Genomic DNA, 17,416 nt, shown 5'->3' with positions numbered 1-17,416 from the left:
CACCAACAGTTGAAGAGGGTCGTCAAGTGTAATAGGCAGGCAGCTATCCTGACCATCACACAGGAATTCCAAACTGCATCAGGATCCACTCCAAGTACTATGACAGTTCGGCGGGAGGTGAGAAAACTTGGATTTCATGGTCGAGCGGCTGCCCATAAGCCACACATCACGCAGGTCAATGCCAAACGACGCCTTGCTTGGTGTAAGGAGCGTAAACATTGGATGATTGAACAGCGGAAAAACGTTGTGTGGAGTGACAAATCACGGTACACAATGTGGCGATCCGGTGGCAGGGTGTGGGTATGGCGAATGCCCGGTGAACGTCATCTGCCAGCGCGTGTAGCGCCAACAGTAAAATTCGGAGGCGGTGGTGTTATGGTGTGGTCGTGCTTTTCATGGAGGGGGCTTACAGCCCTTGTTGTTTTGCGTGGCACTATCACAATACAGGCCTACATTGATGTTTTAAGCACCTTCTTGCTTCCCACTGTTGAAGAGCACTTCGGGTATGACGATTGCATCTTTCAACACGATCGAGCACCTGTTCATAATGCACGGCCTGTGGCGGAGTGGTTACACAACAATAAAATCCCTGTAATGGACTGGCCTGCACAGAGTCCCAACCTGAATCCTATGGAACAGCGGTCTGTGAAGAATGGGCTGCCATTCCCCAAGCAACCTTCCAGCACCTGATTGAACGTATGCCTGCGAGAGTGGAAGCTGTCATCAAGGCTAAGGGTGGTCCAACATCATATTGAATTCCAGCATTACCGATGGAGGGCGCCACAAACTTGTACGTCATGTTCAGACAGGTGGCGGGTACTTTTGATCACATAGTGTATCTTGCTCAAAAAAAAACGATCCTGGAAAATTATTCATTACTGAAAATATCCTATTTAAAACTGTAACATGATATTTGAATCATGTGCCACTTACAGACATGACACTAGGTTGAAAACAACAAACAATACTGGAGACCAGCTGACTCTCAATAAAATCAACAAATTTGTCCATTATTGGTCCTCGATTATTCCGTATTGACTAAGCTCAGCCTCAAGTCGCTTCAGGCTTATTTCAACATCTGCTGTTAGTTCGTGTCTGGCTGGAGAGCGAGAAGTCATTCACTGCCCCAGTACATTATGTAAATTCAGTTACATTATTCCACATAACGGTATTCAGCATCAGGTTTTGAATTTATTACTCTAATAAGATTTCATTTCAAGGGCACGGCAGGATTGTTAGATCCGCTCTGTTTACATCTGGACAAGAACTTTCAAAGGACGAGTTTGTCCAATAAAGCTATGTATCATGGTGCAATTCATTGTAAAATGTCTTATGCAGTAGAAAGCCCATAACTTTGTGGAGGATAAGATCTTCTTAGCAGGATTTTTTAACAGCAAGCAAGACTGTAGGTGTTAATTGTTTTAATTTTTTACTTCATCCAAGAGATCAATGGTGGTTTTTAATATGAACTTTTAAAGTTCTTCCTTAACATTAAGAAGAAACTTAACAGCTATTAATGCAATTTAGACAAGAATTAGAAAGGAAACGTAAGTGTGAGAAAAAGAGAGAAAGAGAGAGTGTTTTAAAATTATTACATTTTTAACTATTTGTTTTTTAGTGTAAGTTAGGTTAATGGATCTTAGAATATGAGGACTTTTGGTTTATGATGTCAAATTCGCTGATGAAGAGAGAACGGCCATTTCTTGAAACATGTGCAAATAACTGTGTAAACTAACGAGTTTGAATATTGACAGGGCGGACATAACAACTTAATAACATATCGAATGTCCAACCATTCCTACTATTTTCATATACTGTATATTGTAATCTATTTAAAGAAATAATTTGTTACTGATGATGGATGATGACGGAATTTAATTTCTGAAAACCAGTTCTAACAAAGAAATATGATTTGTACTGATATTGACTGTGTTTTCATTACATTATTGTCTTGTGAATCATCACCATGGTTTATAAGTATGGGTTTGTCATTTTTAGATGATATTAGAAAATGTATTTAATGTAATTTATGTATTTTGTACAATATATACTGTATGTGCAAAAATTTACAGAGGGAAGAAAAATTATATTTGAATTTTTTAGCCTTACATTTTAACTTCATCTGGTGAATGATATACTCTGAACCCATTGAATCTCTTCATCTTTCTGGCTGCTTTTATCAAAATTGACTCTGATTATAAAGAAATTAATTTTCAGATTAATTATTTACACGATTTGAATATCTTATTACATGGAATAAACTTCATCGTAAAGCCCATATTGCCACAAGTAACTACTTGTGCAATTCTTGATTATACACTCCACCTTTACAATACAAATTGCCTGTCTTTATTAAAAGTCATTATTCTCATCATTGTTCCGTATTAAAACAAATTTAACTCTAAGTTTATACAAGGAGTATTTTATTATACCACCTATTCAAAACAATCCACTGTTGTGTGGTTAAATGAGCATAGAAACTACCAAATTATAAGGTACATGTTTCGCCCCTCTTTTACTGGGTGAAGTAATCAGCCTTATTCAATCTTAAAACAAACTTTGGTCTGAGGACCTTATCCAATTTATATAAACTATGCTGTTAAACGCTTAATAATATTGACACTGTGGTTCCTTATACTGTATTTAAAATACAAGGATACCTAAAACACATATATATACACACATTAAAATCAATTTAAAAATATTGAAATGTTCGTCTAAAAGAATTTTGTATCACATTATTTCTCAAAAATATACATATCTGAATCTGAAGTGGATCTTCTTCATAATTGCTTGAACAATAAGCAACACTTAGAGACCATGTGCTGAACCCAAGGCTATCAATAGAAAGGACGAACATACAGTTTTTGGATAAAGAGATGGAGATCTTGAATTAGGGTCCTAAATATAATTGGCCTAGCAAGAAAAAAAGAGGTAGACATTATCAACACAGTGGCCAAGATAGAGGCGAATGTTTCTTAACTCCCATATGAAGTACATAATGACATAAAATCGGAAATAAAGAAAAAAACTACGTAGGTTAGCCAAGGAACTGAATACTAAATTTGATCCCTATCAACACACATTAATACAAAATTTGAAAACTAAGATAGAGGACAACAGTATTATGGTGGCTAAAGCTGACAAGGGAGATCAATAGTTTTACTAGACAAGGAAACATATATCCAGTAAACAGAGGATTTTTTCAACAGTAACAATTACTACTCGGTGGTTAATAAGGATCCATTAGTAAAAGTACAGCGTAATTTAAAGACAAAAATCAAGAAATTGACATTTCTTTTTAATGAACAAGATCAACAGAGACTCATAAGTATGAATCCTAACATCACAGTATCAAGAGCCCTTCCTAAAGTCCATACGAATGATATTCCAATACGTCCTATTATTAATTGCCGTAACAGCCCGACCTACAAAGCTTCTAAATCCATTCAGTTTTCTTAAGAAATATTTTGTATTTAATAAGAGGCAGCCCTTAAAGAATTCAATTGATTTTGCTGAGATCCTAAGTAAGTTCAAGCTACAACCAAATCGAGCAATATGCTCTTTTGATGTGATTAATATGTACCTAAATATTCCAACCAGAGATACAGTTAATATCATCTATAATAATATCTGTAAACATAGTGGCCTCAGTAGGATGGAGACCGAAGAATTCATGCAATTATTGAATTTTGTGTTGGACAACAACTATTTCACATTTAATAAGAAAATTTTGGTTTAGCAATGGGTGACCCAATATCAGGCATCCTGGCTGATATCTACATGGACTCGATTGAACACACAAAAGTAATAACTAAAATCAAAGGAATATGTTTGTGGTTGAGATATGTGGATGACACTTGTAATGATTGATAAGAATGTCCCCAACTGTCACCAACAGTAGCGAAGTGTTGGAGAATTTAAATAATATCGACCCTAACTTGAGTTTCACTAAGGAAGATGAAGACAAGGGCTCCTTAAACTTTTTGGATATAAAGGTTAGCCGAGCTAATAATACCTTTGAATTTCAGATGTATAGAAATCCTACACATTCTCTGATAATTATAAATAATTCCTCATTACACCCCGGTTCCCAGAAACAGGCATCTTTTCATAGTTTAATATAAGTTACAGAGTGTTGAGAATATCTCTTTCCCCTATTAGCTTAAAGTTAAACTACATAAGGAGCCTTGTCATACTTAATGGATTTAAGGTTGAGATGGTCAACCACTTAATTTATAAAATCAAAAACAAGTTATCCATAAGTCTTATACCAGACAAACCAAAAAATAACTGATTACACCACTTTCACGTATATGTAATAGTCCAGCTATCCACCAAATCACGAACACTTTCAGTAAGTTTAATATGAACATAGTCTTTAGAACAACTAACACGACTCAAAACGTATTCTTCAATTATAATAAGATTAATTGTAACAATAGTAGATATTCAGGTTCTGGGGTCTACATGTTAACATGTTCACAGTGTGGATTTTCCTATGTTGGACAGACTGGACGAAGTTTCTATACAAGGTACATGGAGCATTTTAATGCTGAAAAACATAATAAATATTCTGCAATGAGCATGCATGTGAAGGAAGCTGGACACCGTTTTACTTCTATAGAAGGGTTCGATGACCTTAGATGTTAGGGCCCTTTAAACAACAAGCATCATACTCACTTCTATAGAAAAGGATCTCACAATAATCAGGAATACAGGCAAAGGGAAACTTTTAAATGAATTAGAGAGTATATACATCTTTTTGGACAAAACATATAATAAAGATCAGAATCTCAATGACGACACTGAAATCGGAAGTCCACTACACACTTTAACCCCTAATTTGTTATTAAGTGCTGTTAATCCAGTCCATAACAGGATCCCTCGGTTATTGAAATCCTTAGAATTAAAAGCTCCCTTCATCTTTCTAAATACCAAAACTGCTCTTGCTCCTCCAAACAACCCCTTCCTATGTCAGCATCGACTTGCAAAGCTCCACCTACCTCCCCCCCCCCCCAAGCATTCCCCACCACCTCTACCGCATCAATACAACACTAGGAGTAGGAACACCAGACAGGCTAGTGCTGCTGTAACAGTAGGACGTACATAATACCTGTTGAATGAGTAAGTACCCATTTTAAATATAAAAATTTTTCCAGGGAAATTCCATGTTCCATCACATGCCATCAAGTCCTTTTTCAGTTTTGTTACAGAACATCCACGTTTCTTTCTATGGCCATCTACATCTACAAGGGGCATCACATTTCCATGAAATTGTCATATGGGCCTATAGTTCACTCTTTTGAGAAGTTTAGCAGCGATTCTGACCAACACCCCAATGTTTACTAGTTCTCGTTATCAACAAAGAATTCTACACAACACCCATTATGATAACTTGGTCCATATCGTCTTCAGTTGGACCATGCACCTTTAACTCTTATGTTATTTTTAAAACAGATCTCACACCCAATACGCACGTTGTGTTACACCGATCCTTTCTATTGATAGCCTTGGGTTCAGCACACTGGTCCCTAAGTGTTGCTTATTGTTCAAGTAGTTATGAAGAAGATCCACTTCAGATTCAGACATGTATATTTTTGAGAAATAATGTGATACAAAATTCTTTTAGATGAACATTTCAATATTTTTAAATTGATTTTAATGTGTGTATATGTGTTTTAGGTATATAAGGAACCACAGTGTCAATATTATTAGGCGTTTAACAGCATAGTTCATATAAATTGGATAAGGTCCCTGACCAATGTTTGTTTTAGGATTAAATAAGGCTGATGATGCCCAGTAAAAGAGAGGCAAAACATGTACCTTATAATTTGGTAGTTTCTATGCTCATTTAACCACGCAACAGTGGATTGTATTGAATAGGTGGTATAATAAAATACTCCTTGTATAAACTTAGTGTCTTTATTAAGATAACGTTAACATTTGATACATGTTTCGTCTTTATCAGGACATCTTCAGTCAAAAAATAAATGTACAGACATTAAAATTGTAACAAGGATATTGAAATTATTAAGTATGAGAATTCAATGCTGATTGCATCCAGCTTAAATGCGATGTATGAAATGTCATGTCATAATAAAAGTAGAATATCAGAATTTAAAATAGCAAAAATAAAAACATTAGGTGAGCCTGTCTGTGTGATGAATGAAAACTTGACGCACTCATTGTTGACTGCAGTGTAATTGTCTGTGATGTGCACAGACTGTTGCAAGCCTGTACATTTATTTTTCAACAAAATGTGCTCTTTGGTGTTTGCCATGTCAGAAAACAAGGCGAAATTCTGTATGTTTCGTAGAGATTGACTGGCATGCTCCATTTGAGCTCTTTATAGAAGACCGCAGAAGATTTTTAGTTGTTTTCCAGATCATTCTGGCCACCTGGTCCCATATTAACCAGCTTCCAGCTTTTCTCTCAACAGTTTGCTGGCGCTGTGTTCTGCTTGCTGCTGGCCCTGTCCACATTGTTGTCACTGCACTGTAATTACTGTCTCTTGCTGGAATTCTTACTGGTCGCCCTGAGTCAGGTCGTAAATGTACCCATAAAACGGGTCCAATGTCCTTGTACCAGATCTAATGACACTTCACTTTTCCTTAAGGTAGCCTTAGCAGATCATTTCCATGTTGCTTTAGGACACCCTCTTCCTCTTTGGCTCTGCGATGGCAGGAACTTTCTGTACTAAATAGTGTTCATTTCTTCTTCTGATGTGTCCATATCAGTGGAACTGTTTTTCCTCCATCTTGTCAATGATGGGCACAACTTAGAAAGATCCTCCCTCACGCATGTTCATGGCATACTTTGTCATGCAGAGTGACTCCCTCCGACCATCACAACATCTGCATCTCTATGACATGCATTCGCTGGTCATGCTTTTTCTGCCTTACTCAACATTCAGAACCGTACATGAGGGCAGGCCGGCCCTTAATTTGACTGGCATCTGCTTATCACACAGAAGTCCGGCTCCCTGGCTAAATGGTTAAGCGTGCTGGCCTTTGGTCACAGGGGTTCCCAGCAGGGTCAGGAAGTTTAACCATAATTGGTTGATTTCGCTGGCACGACACGCAGGTTGCCTACGGGAGTCAAATTGAAAGACCTGCATCTGGCGACCCGAACTTGTCCTCGGACACATCCCGGCACTAAAAGCCATATGCCATTCCATCACACAGAACACCAGTAAGAGACCGCCATTTCATCCAACCGACACTGATGCGGTGCTTGACATCTGCATCGATATTACCATCCATCAGTTATGATGACTGATCCAAGATATTTGAACTTGTCGGTCATCATTCGTGGTTCTCCAGTAAGGAAGACAGTGTTGTGTGGGGCCACTTGCCCTGGCTGCACAGAGTTGGCTTTCATAGTCATAATCTAATTTTAACATAGTTTCAACCTCTCACCACCACAGTTAACACTTGCAAACCTTTCTGAATTTCCAGTTCTCCATCTTGATGAAGAATGCAATTCTTCGCTGTTTGGACCACTTTGTACCAAGTCGTCTTCTCATCCTTTGCAGAAGATTCTTTAACCCATGTACCCAGGTCCTGAACTTACTTCTTTCTTGAACCAGTGTCTCAGAAACACTGGTCAGTTCTTCCTTCACTGCAGTTGCCCATGGAGTGGTATATTTCCAAGTCATGAGGAGATCAAGAATTCTTCGAGATATTCTGATGTTAGGCATTCGAGACAGATAACCGTAAAACATAAGAATTCGGGTGTTAGGCATTCGAGACAGATAACCATAAAACATAAGATGATGCTTCCTCATAACAAGTGAGAACTTTTCAAATTTAGAGTACAGCTCTGCATTTGATCTCAGAATGTTGATGGGGGTCAAGGATCTTCCATAACCATTTCCCTCTCTTTCATTTAGATCCCCCGGTATCTCACTATGGTGAATGGGGGCCAAGCATTTGGCAGCATATAAGGCTTCAGGACATACCACTGCAGTGCCATGAGATCAGTCCGGACTGGACTGGGGTTGCAGAGGTGAAAAGCTGTTTCCGTACATTTAGTCTGATATTTCAGAGTTTCTTTCTCTGATGTACTAAAGGAAATTATCTCTCCAAGATACTTAAAGTGAATGCAATGTTTGATTTTTCCATATTTGTTATTGCACCTATCTCACAAGGGTACATACAGTATGAAGAAATGCAGTGGTATTATGATCAAAATCAAAATCTCTTTATTTGCAAATGAGGTGTCTACCTCGGTGGCAAATGGTACACTAAAATACATTATTGTCAAGCACTAAATTTTAAATTAACAGGAGACGAAGAAAATTTTCCTAGAATACAATATTATACAATTTACGCTAATAATTTTTTCTATTAAACACACACATCATCCTTAATAAATTTATATTGTTTACAAAATTCTACTTATAATATCTTACAAACATAGTCAACTCATATACAGTACGGTATGTGAAATTACTTCTAATAATACTATACAACTGGTATAAGATTAAAATTAACATTAAATTTATTTACATATTTATATTTTACCCATTTTGGAACCTAAGTAGCATAACGACCTGCTGCGTCTTAACCAGAGCCCCTTTTGCCACCACTTTTCAGGGTTCCTGAAGGGCCTTCACAGCTACCGTAGCGGTCCCAGGGCCCTCGAAGTCCCCACTGTATTTCACCCCTACAGGCAGTCCCCTACTTGGGCTGTCCAAACTCCTTAGACCAGGGGATTGAATGAATTTAATCACACACATTTATTATTTACAATATCCTGCACTGGTCGAATGCCCTCTAACATTTAATTAATTATCTCTGTTGTTGTTTATTCTCTTCTTGAATATCTGTACAGATTTTGGAAAAGGATCAAACACTACCCCTGGTAAACTGTTCCACTCCTTCACGCCCTTCCCAATGAAAGAAAATTTACCCCAATCGCTTCTGCTAAAATTCCTTCTAATTTTGTACTTGTGGTCAGTTCTACCAATATAATTATTTTCCAACCGAAGCCTCTCACGGATATCTCCCCATGCTTCTTCTCCTGTATAGGCTCTATATAATCCTATAAGTCTACTTTTCTCCCTTCTCTTACTTAAAGTTTCCCACCCAAGTTCCTTTAACATTTCTGATACACTACTCTTTCTCCTGAAATCCCCTGTTACAAACCTTGCTGCTTTCCTCTGCACACCATCTAGTTCTTTTATTAGGTATTCTTGGTGAGGATCCCAAACACTGTTTGCATATTCCAATAATGGACGAACCATACTTAAGTAACATTTTTCTTTTAATTCTTTGTTGCATCCTTTAAGTAGCCTCATTATGACATGTAACGTTCTGTATGCTTTCCCAACAACATCATCAACATGACCCTTCCAGTGCAAATTACTTTCAAATCTCACACCTAAGTATTTGCACTTGCCATCTTTTGGCATAACTACCTCATCCAAAGTATATTCAAATTCAGTTTTAAAGCTCCTGTTTGTAAAAGTTGTAACAGTTGATTTGGCTCCATTAATCTTCATATTATTTTCTTCAACCCATTCCTGGATACTGTCAAGGTCCCTTTGTAATTCTGAACAATCCTCAATGTTATTTATTTCCCTATAAACAATTATGTCATCTGCATACAATCTTATTTTCGATGTTATATTGTTCCCTAAATCATTTGCGTATATTAAGAAAAGTAACGGACCGATTATACTACCCTGTGCAATTCCCTTCCAAACTTTCTCTTCCTGTGATATATTATTTCCTACTTTGACTTTCTGAACCCTTGAATTTAGAAATGTTCTTATCCAACGTATAACCCTTACGTCCAATCCTATTCCCTCCAATTTCTTTAATAATATTCCATGTTCCACTCTATCAAAGGCTTTGGAAAGATCTATGGCTATGCAATCTAACTGGCCTCCTGAATCTAACTGATCTGATATGTCCTGCTGAAATCCCACCAGTTGTGCCTCGCAAGAAAATTTCTTTCTAAATCCATACTGGCTCCTCATGAACCAATTTTTATCATCACATATCCCTCTGATGTACTTTGCTATTAAACTCTCCAGTATTTTACAAACTATACTGGTCAGGCTGATTGGTCTGTAGTTCTCTGGTTTCCTTTTATCACCCTTTCCTTTATAAATTGGTATTATTATAGATTCCTTCCATTCCTTTGGTATCACACTATTATTTATGACATAGTCAAAGAGAAATTTTAAATAAGGCACTATATACCACCCCATTGTCTTTAATACCTCCCCAGTAATTTGATCACTTCCTGCTGCTTTTCCTTGCTGAAGCAGTTGGATTTCTCTAAAAATATCTTCATTTGTGAATGTGAAGCTTCTTGTTTCCCTCTGTGTCTCTCCCTCTCTATCTTCTGTTACGGTTTCCAAGTCCTGACAATCTTCTACTGAATCTCGGAATTCCCTACTAAAGAGGTTTGCTTTCTCAGTATCTGTTAAAAAGTGTTCACCCCCTTCTCCCACCATTGTAGGAATTTGGATTCCTTTTCCTTTTTGATTCCTAATATATGAATACAGCTTTTTCCATTTCCCTTTGTGGTCATTACCCTCTTGAAGAATGCCATTCATATAATTCTCTTTTGCTTCCTTTTTCACTCTATTCAGTTCCCTCATTAGTTGTTTTCTAGTTTCTCTATTCTCCCTACCTTCTTTGATTTTCCTGTTTACTATTCTACATTTTCTTTTTAATTTTCTTATTTCCCTTGTGTAATAAACAGGGTCTGAGGTCATTTTACCCTTCTTAACAGGTACAAATCTCTTCTCTCCTTCCCAAATTATTCCTTTAAATTTAGCCCAAAGTGTATCCACATTATTCCCTTCACTTATCCAACAACTGAATTGTGATTTAAGGTAAGTCCCAAATTCATCAACTTTAGTTTTTCTGTATAATTTCTTGTCTTTTGTGACCCTCTTATTAAACATTTTTGGTACGAGTCCTACATCCATTATTACAGCCTTATGGTCACCTATTCCTTCAATTACCTCAGTTTTATCAACAATTTCCCATGGTTTAACCAAGAATACATCTAGCAAGTTATTGAGACGAGTTGGTTCTTGTACTACTTGTGTAAATCCTCCCTCCCAAATTAACTTATTTGCCAGTTTCTGTTCATGGGCTTCACTTGCAGCTCCATTCCATTCAACTTCAGGCAAGTTTAGATCTCCCCCAATTATTACCGTATCATTATTGTTTTTATGAGTATAATCTATTATTTTCTCAAATATTTCCATATCTCTTTCCTCTCTTCCAGGCCTATATGTTCCTATAATTCCCACCTCCTTCATATTATCACAAACTAATTTTATCCCTAATATTTCATCCCTTTCATCAGTAAACCATTCATGCGAACAATAAGTTTCCTTCACCAGAATAAATACCCCTCCTCCTTTTTTATCTCCTCGGTTTCTACGATAGACTGTATACCCTTCTGGAAATACTTCTGTATTACCCACCCCTTCTCTCAACCACGATTCCACTCCTATCACCACATCCGTCTCATAAGATTCCATCAATGTACCGAATTTTAATTGTTTATTTACTACACTCTGACAGTTTACCAAGAGCAATCTCAGACCTCCTTCCTCCCTAAAACTTGACTGTTGCAATTGGGTAACGTTTGACTCATGAGTTGAGAACTTCCCTGGAACCCAGATCCTTGTACATAGATCTTGATTTAAGGGTCTGGGTTTTCTGGCAAGTTTCCCTGTATGTGCCAGTTTAGTGGTATAGGTTTTCTTAAGTACCGATTAGTTTGCAAATCTCTGTTGATAATTGTAGCAATTTGTCTACAGAGAGTTGCTTTTCCATTACCATTTAGATGTAACCCATGTCTAGTGAACATTTGCCTGCCAAGACCTAAAGTATCTACTACATAGACATTTCTAAAACTCTTACATAATCTCTTGATTTTTATATTTACATCATGTACAGCTTTGTTCACACATAAGTCCTCTAAAAGGTCATACCTGGGTGGCACATTTACTACAATTACTTTTGAGTCAGGTAGTTTGGAAATCTTACCTCTGAGAGTCGTAATTAGTTCCTCACCTTCATTTGCAGCAATGTCATTTGTACCACTCACAATCACCACATAATTGTCCTTCTCTGACACAGGATCACAACTTGAAAGGACGTCTTCGGTTTTGGCACCTGGTTTTATTAGTCCTAAAACCTCAGTCTCTGGATTCTGCAGCTCATCCTTGATGCCTTCTGCCATACCCCGCCCTTGACTGTCTGCGTAGAGATGAATCTTTGGCGATCTTGACTTTCGGTTGGTTTTCTTACCTCCACTGGATTTAAAATTATTTGGAAAACTTGGTGTGTCTTCTTCTGGAAGTTGCTGCAATAACTGAAATCTATTTTGGCACTGCAAAGAGTTTTTTCCCGGTTTTAAGTTGTACGTAGTTTCTCCCATATGTTTAACACTAGGCCTAAAATGGCCACGCGTCACTTCCGTCCACGGCGATCTTTCTTCTCCAATGTCTTCTTTATCTTCCAGTTTCTTTATTCTGTCCTTTAAGCATTCATTTTCATGTTTCAGAGCGCATAAGTCCTCTTGTAGCACTCCTAAAATCTTAATTATAGTTTCATAAGTCTCTCTTTCTTGTTGTTCTGCCTCACTATCAGTTTGTTTACACTCGGGACACAGCCACTCACTTTCTTCAATATCAGTCCTATTTACAATATTTGCACAACGAAAATGGTACCATTCATCACACTTACGACACAGAATCCCATTTTTAACTACTCTTCTGCATTTGCCACATTTTTCACTGCATCTTACACCATTATCTACTACGGATATCACAGACTCACACACAGTAGTCGCCATCTTCGCCGTTGCTTCTATCTCTTCTGACATCTGGTCTGACATATCTTTTCTAAAGATATCTAGAGACCTACAGCTTCAGCTCCTTCTTTTAACTTGTGAAAATTTAGATTTTATAATGCCACCTTTACAATACTGTAATTGTCTTTATTAAAAAGTTAAAATTTAATGTAGTTTTTTAATAAAGACAATTACAGTATTGTAAAGGTGGAATTATAAAATCTAAATTTTCACAAGTTGATACTTTGACAATACAGGCTCTAATATGAAATTTATAACGTGCAATCCTTCTTTTAATGTTTCAACCTGGAGGTGGGTGATGTTGAGGTCATCTTCCATTAGTACATCATTTTGCAAAAACAAGACAGTTGATGTTTACTGCTTTCAATCCAGTGCATAGACTATACTATTACATAGTCTATTTCTCCACTCAAGGAAAGTTTTTGTCTAGAACACAGTCGAAAAGAATGGGTGAAAACCTGTCACCTTGATGAACATCAATCTTAATTTCAAAGGATTTAGAGATTACCCCCAGGAATATTACTTATGAATAGGTGTTGACAGACCCATATTTACACATGGGCCACATGGGCCACATGGGCCCAGGCCCAGGGCGGCAATGTGTTTAAACAAATTTACGTACATCTCAACTCAGATCTGTTGAATTGTCTGGGTATATTGTAGTTAGAAATGACCTTACTGTGGTATCTGAAGATGTGATTAGTGTGGTCATTAGTATAAAAACAAAAAGAAAATAATTTGCCCAGTGAATTCTTTGTTGTTGCAGTGATAAATTGGACTTGGAAGCTTGGTACCAATAATGTGGCATAATGTATCCTTTTTTAAAATTTAATAGTTTTAATCATTTTTACCTTTATTATGTTTCTCAAGAACCTTTTAATGTCTTTTTGTGTGTGCACTTACTGGATACATATCTGAAGACATGTACAAATAATTTGGGGGCGTAAAATATTTTCAGGCCCCGGTGTACAAAATACCTAAATACAGGCCTGGTTGTTGGTCAGAGTTTGTTTGATGATGGAATGGGTCTTGTTGTCCATGCCCATCTCCTTAAGGATATCAAGAAGAATGAATTGGTCAATTGAGTCAGAGGCCTTCTTGAAATCAACAAAATCAATACAAGTGATTTGGCACAAAGAGATCTGATTTTAATGAAACTTATTAATGAAAACTGCAGGAGCAGGTCTTACGAAAGCCAGCTTGATATTTGCCAATCTGCAAATCAGTAATAGGTTTAATGCAACTAAGAAGTGCTTTGGACAGGATTGAATAGGCAACTGACTGAAGAGATATGCCCCTCTAGTTATTCACATTTGCTTTATCGCCTTTTTTTATGGACAGGATGTATAAGAGCTGAGTGCTGCTCCTTAGGAATATTCCCACACATCGTGAAAGAGTTCTTCCATTTTGGCAACAAAATTGGGACCAGCCATTTTCAGAAGTTCAAATGTGGAATCCTTGCCTGATGGATGTTTGATTGTTGGGGCAAGATGCAATGATCTGAGTGATTTCTTCTCGATCAAGAGGAAGAGGATCAGATGAAATGAAGGATGGACTAGAAACTGTAAAGTGTGATGCTGGAGGAGGGAAGTTGAGTAAGGACTCAAAATACTAGCCATTGTTATTCAAAAGAAGATTGCCATTCTAGTCCTGAAAGCATAGCGAAAGTGCTTGGTAGCTAGTAAGTTAAGATTTGAAGGAATGGTGAAAATCATGAGTGTTGTTTCCCCTGAATGTTTCTTTAGTGATCTCAAGCCAAGCCTTTTTTATGAGCATGTTTTGCTTTACAGATCACTTTAGGAGTCAGTTTATGTTGGATGAGGAATTCTTCAATTTTTCCAGTTTCATTCCAGTGATTCCAGGCTTGAGACCACTTTTTGAAAGCTTTATCACAATGTTCAGTCCACCATGGATATTTCTTTTCTCCTGCTAAATTGATCATTAGAGTAGCAGCATCCTGAAGCTTCTTGGAAATGTCTTCCCTCTTGTGTGATTTTAGATACTCAAATTCTTTCTTGTAATCATGAATGGCATTTTGATTTATCTTGAGTTTGTTGATGTGAAATCTATGGATTTTCTGCATTTGTGATTTGTGATTGGTGTTTGGTACAAATTGCACTTTAACTTTAGTTAGATATGGTCCGAATCAATATTAGCAACTCTTAGCACTTTCACATTCTGTATCTTGTGCACATTGCGGTGGCAGATGGCAACATGGTCTATTTGAAGTTTACCAATATGTTCATTAGGTGACTGCCAAGTCATACAATTATGAGGATTCTTTTGAAGTGGGTGGTCATAATAATTTTAAGGTTCATCCACTTGCAGGTATTGATGAAGTGTTCCCCACATTGGTTGATTCGAATGTAAACTGGATGTTTACCTATGGTGTGCCTAAACTTTCACTCCTTACCAAACCGGGCATTGAAATCACCTAAAAGAATTGCTGGAATTTTAATTCCAGACAGGATATTATCAAATTGAGTCCAGAAGGTCTCAAATTGCTCAGGATTGCTTGAGTTGTCTTGATTGATAGGAGCATGAGCATTGATTAAGATGCAAGCCATGTCAACGTACTTAATAGTAAAAGTTGACAGACTGGGAGAAGTCCACAATGGATGTACAAACTATAAGAAGGCTGTGTGCCTAGAATAACTAAATTAGCAGGTGTGATCTTAGCCTAGGATTTGTGAGATATCCTCTGACAGGATACATGTCTCTTGAATTGCAAGAATTTTTGACAGTGTGTTTGTCCAGAGCTTTTGTGATCTCAGTGTGTTTGCCAGTTCTAGTAGATGTCCGGACATTGAGGGCTCTTGTGTTCTGTTTGGGTCTGATTCCTTGAGGAGAAACCCTTTGATTGGTTGCTAATGTTTGCACTAAGTATAGTGACCCCAGAATCTGATGCACTGCATTTACTGTTCACTCTTAGTGGCCCTGAATTCCCTAGGTTATCAGCTGTGGTTTGTACTTTTTCCAAAGTGCTGGATTAAATGTTGAGAAGGCAATGGATGGAGCTGTTATTTGATTTTCCTTCAACTGTTGTCAGTAAAGTCAGTAGAATTTTAAGTATAGGAGACGAGTGTCTGATTAATTACACTACCCCCGTGGGCTGCAGAATAAGTTGGTCAGAAGTAACTCAAGTCATAATTTGGTGGTGGATAACCTGTGAATTAAATCACTCCTAACACAAAGTACACTATCATTAAGTAATGTCCGACTCGTTGGCTGAACGGTCAGCGTACTGGCCTTAGGTTCAGAGGGTCCCGGGTTTGATTCCCGGTCGGGTCGGGGATTTTAACCTTAATTGGTTAATTCCAATGGCACGGGGGCTGGGTGTATGTGTTGTCTTCATCATCATTTCATCCTCATCACGACGTGCAGGTCACCTACGGGTGTCAAATAGAAAGACCTGCACTTGGCGAGCCGAACCCGTCCTGGGATATCCCGGCACTAAAAGCCATACGACATTTCATTTCATTTCATTAAGTAATAAATTTTGTGTGTTGACTGTAAGTCATTTTTTATTGTAAACTTACTTACCCTATTTCTGAAGATCTGAATGATCATGCGTTTGAATAATGTGATGAATTGTTGCCATTGTGATGTAGCATAACCCAAGCTCTTAGTATGGCCAATTCGATGATAGCGCAGCACAGAAAATCCAAGTCCTTCAGTAATACATTGCTCTGATGATCCACTTTCACTTGAAGTATCTGCACTTGTACCTGCACAAAAGTTACATGAAAAAGATATTTAAGTCAAAATAAAGTTAATAAGGTTCATAAAATATATCTCTAAACATACTGTAAATGCTAGGGTATGAAGGCTGAAGTATAAAAATGTTAAGGAAACAAATGCAGAACAGTGGCTTACCATGTAAGTATACAGTGTGTGTATAGAGTGATTCCTCCAATGAAGAAGGTTGCAGCCAGACATTTTGGACCCATGTCTTTTTTGTATGTGTGATTTTGTTTTTTACTGTCTGCTTTATGTCGCACCATTTGGTCTTATGTCGGCAACGGGATAGGAAAAGGCTAGGAGTGGAAAGGAAGCAACCATGGCCTTAAATAAGGTTCAGCTTCAGTATTTGCCTGGTGTGAAAATGGGAAACCATCTTCAGGGCTGCTGATAGTGGGGTTCGTACCCAGTATCTTCCAAATACAAGCTTATACGTGATCCAAACCAAGCAGCCACTTGCTCAGTCTTTCATGTGTACTCTATCCATGCATGCTTACATAGTAAGATGCTGCTCTCCATCAGTTTCCTTTACGTATATAGATCTCTAGTCAGTGTGCCTACAAGTATCGCAATTAAGGAGCCAAGGGATAAAACCCGATAGCTCCACTTTTCAGTCCATTCATATTTTTTTAAATGTAAGCTTATAATGAAAAAAATATGCTCTATCAGTTAGCACAACCAGAATGTTCCACTGACTTTGTGTGTAGTAGTAATGGAAAAGAGCGAGTTTGGGTTTGTTTCACAATTTCTACTAGTGCATGACTTTAGACAGCCTATGGAGCAGTCTGGTTCTTGCAGCGGCAGGATCTCATGGACCTTG

The 17,416-nt window shown here is 37.6% G+C and overlaps 1 protein-coding gene across 4 annotated transcripts in view; it reads right to left on the bottom strand.

Moving 5' to 3' along the window:
* Positions 1–17,416, bottom strand: part of LOC136879152 (ATP-binding cassette subfamily G member 4) — a 394,853-nt gene that overhangs the window by 13,803 nt on the left and 363,634 nt on the right. For all 4 annotated transcript variants that reach the window (XM_067152906.2, XM_067152905.2, XM_067152907.2 and 1 more), the window contains one exon: positions 16,399–16,583. In XM_067152906.2, the coding sequence (XP_067009007.2) occupies positions 16,399–16,583 (185 nt within the window). The remainder of the gene's footprint in view (positions 1–16,398; positions 16,584–17,416) is intronic.

The sequence above is a fragment of the Anabrus simplex genome, chromosome 8, assembly GCF_040414725.1.
Source record: "Anabrus simplex isolate iqAnaSimp1 chromosome 8, ASM4041472v1, whole genome shotgun sequence".
Taxonomy (NCBI): Eukaryota; Metazoa; Arthropoda; class Insecta; order Orthoptera; family Tettigoniidae; genus Anabrus; species Anabrus simplex.
The sequence above is the reverse complement of the archived record's forward strand: the minus strand, read 5'-3'. Positions and strand labels throughout refer to the sequence as shown.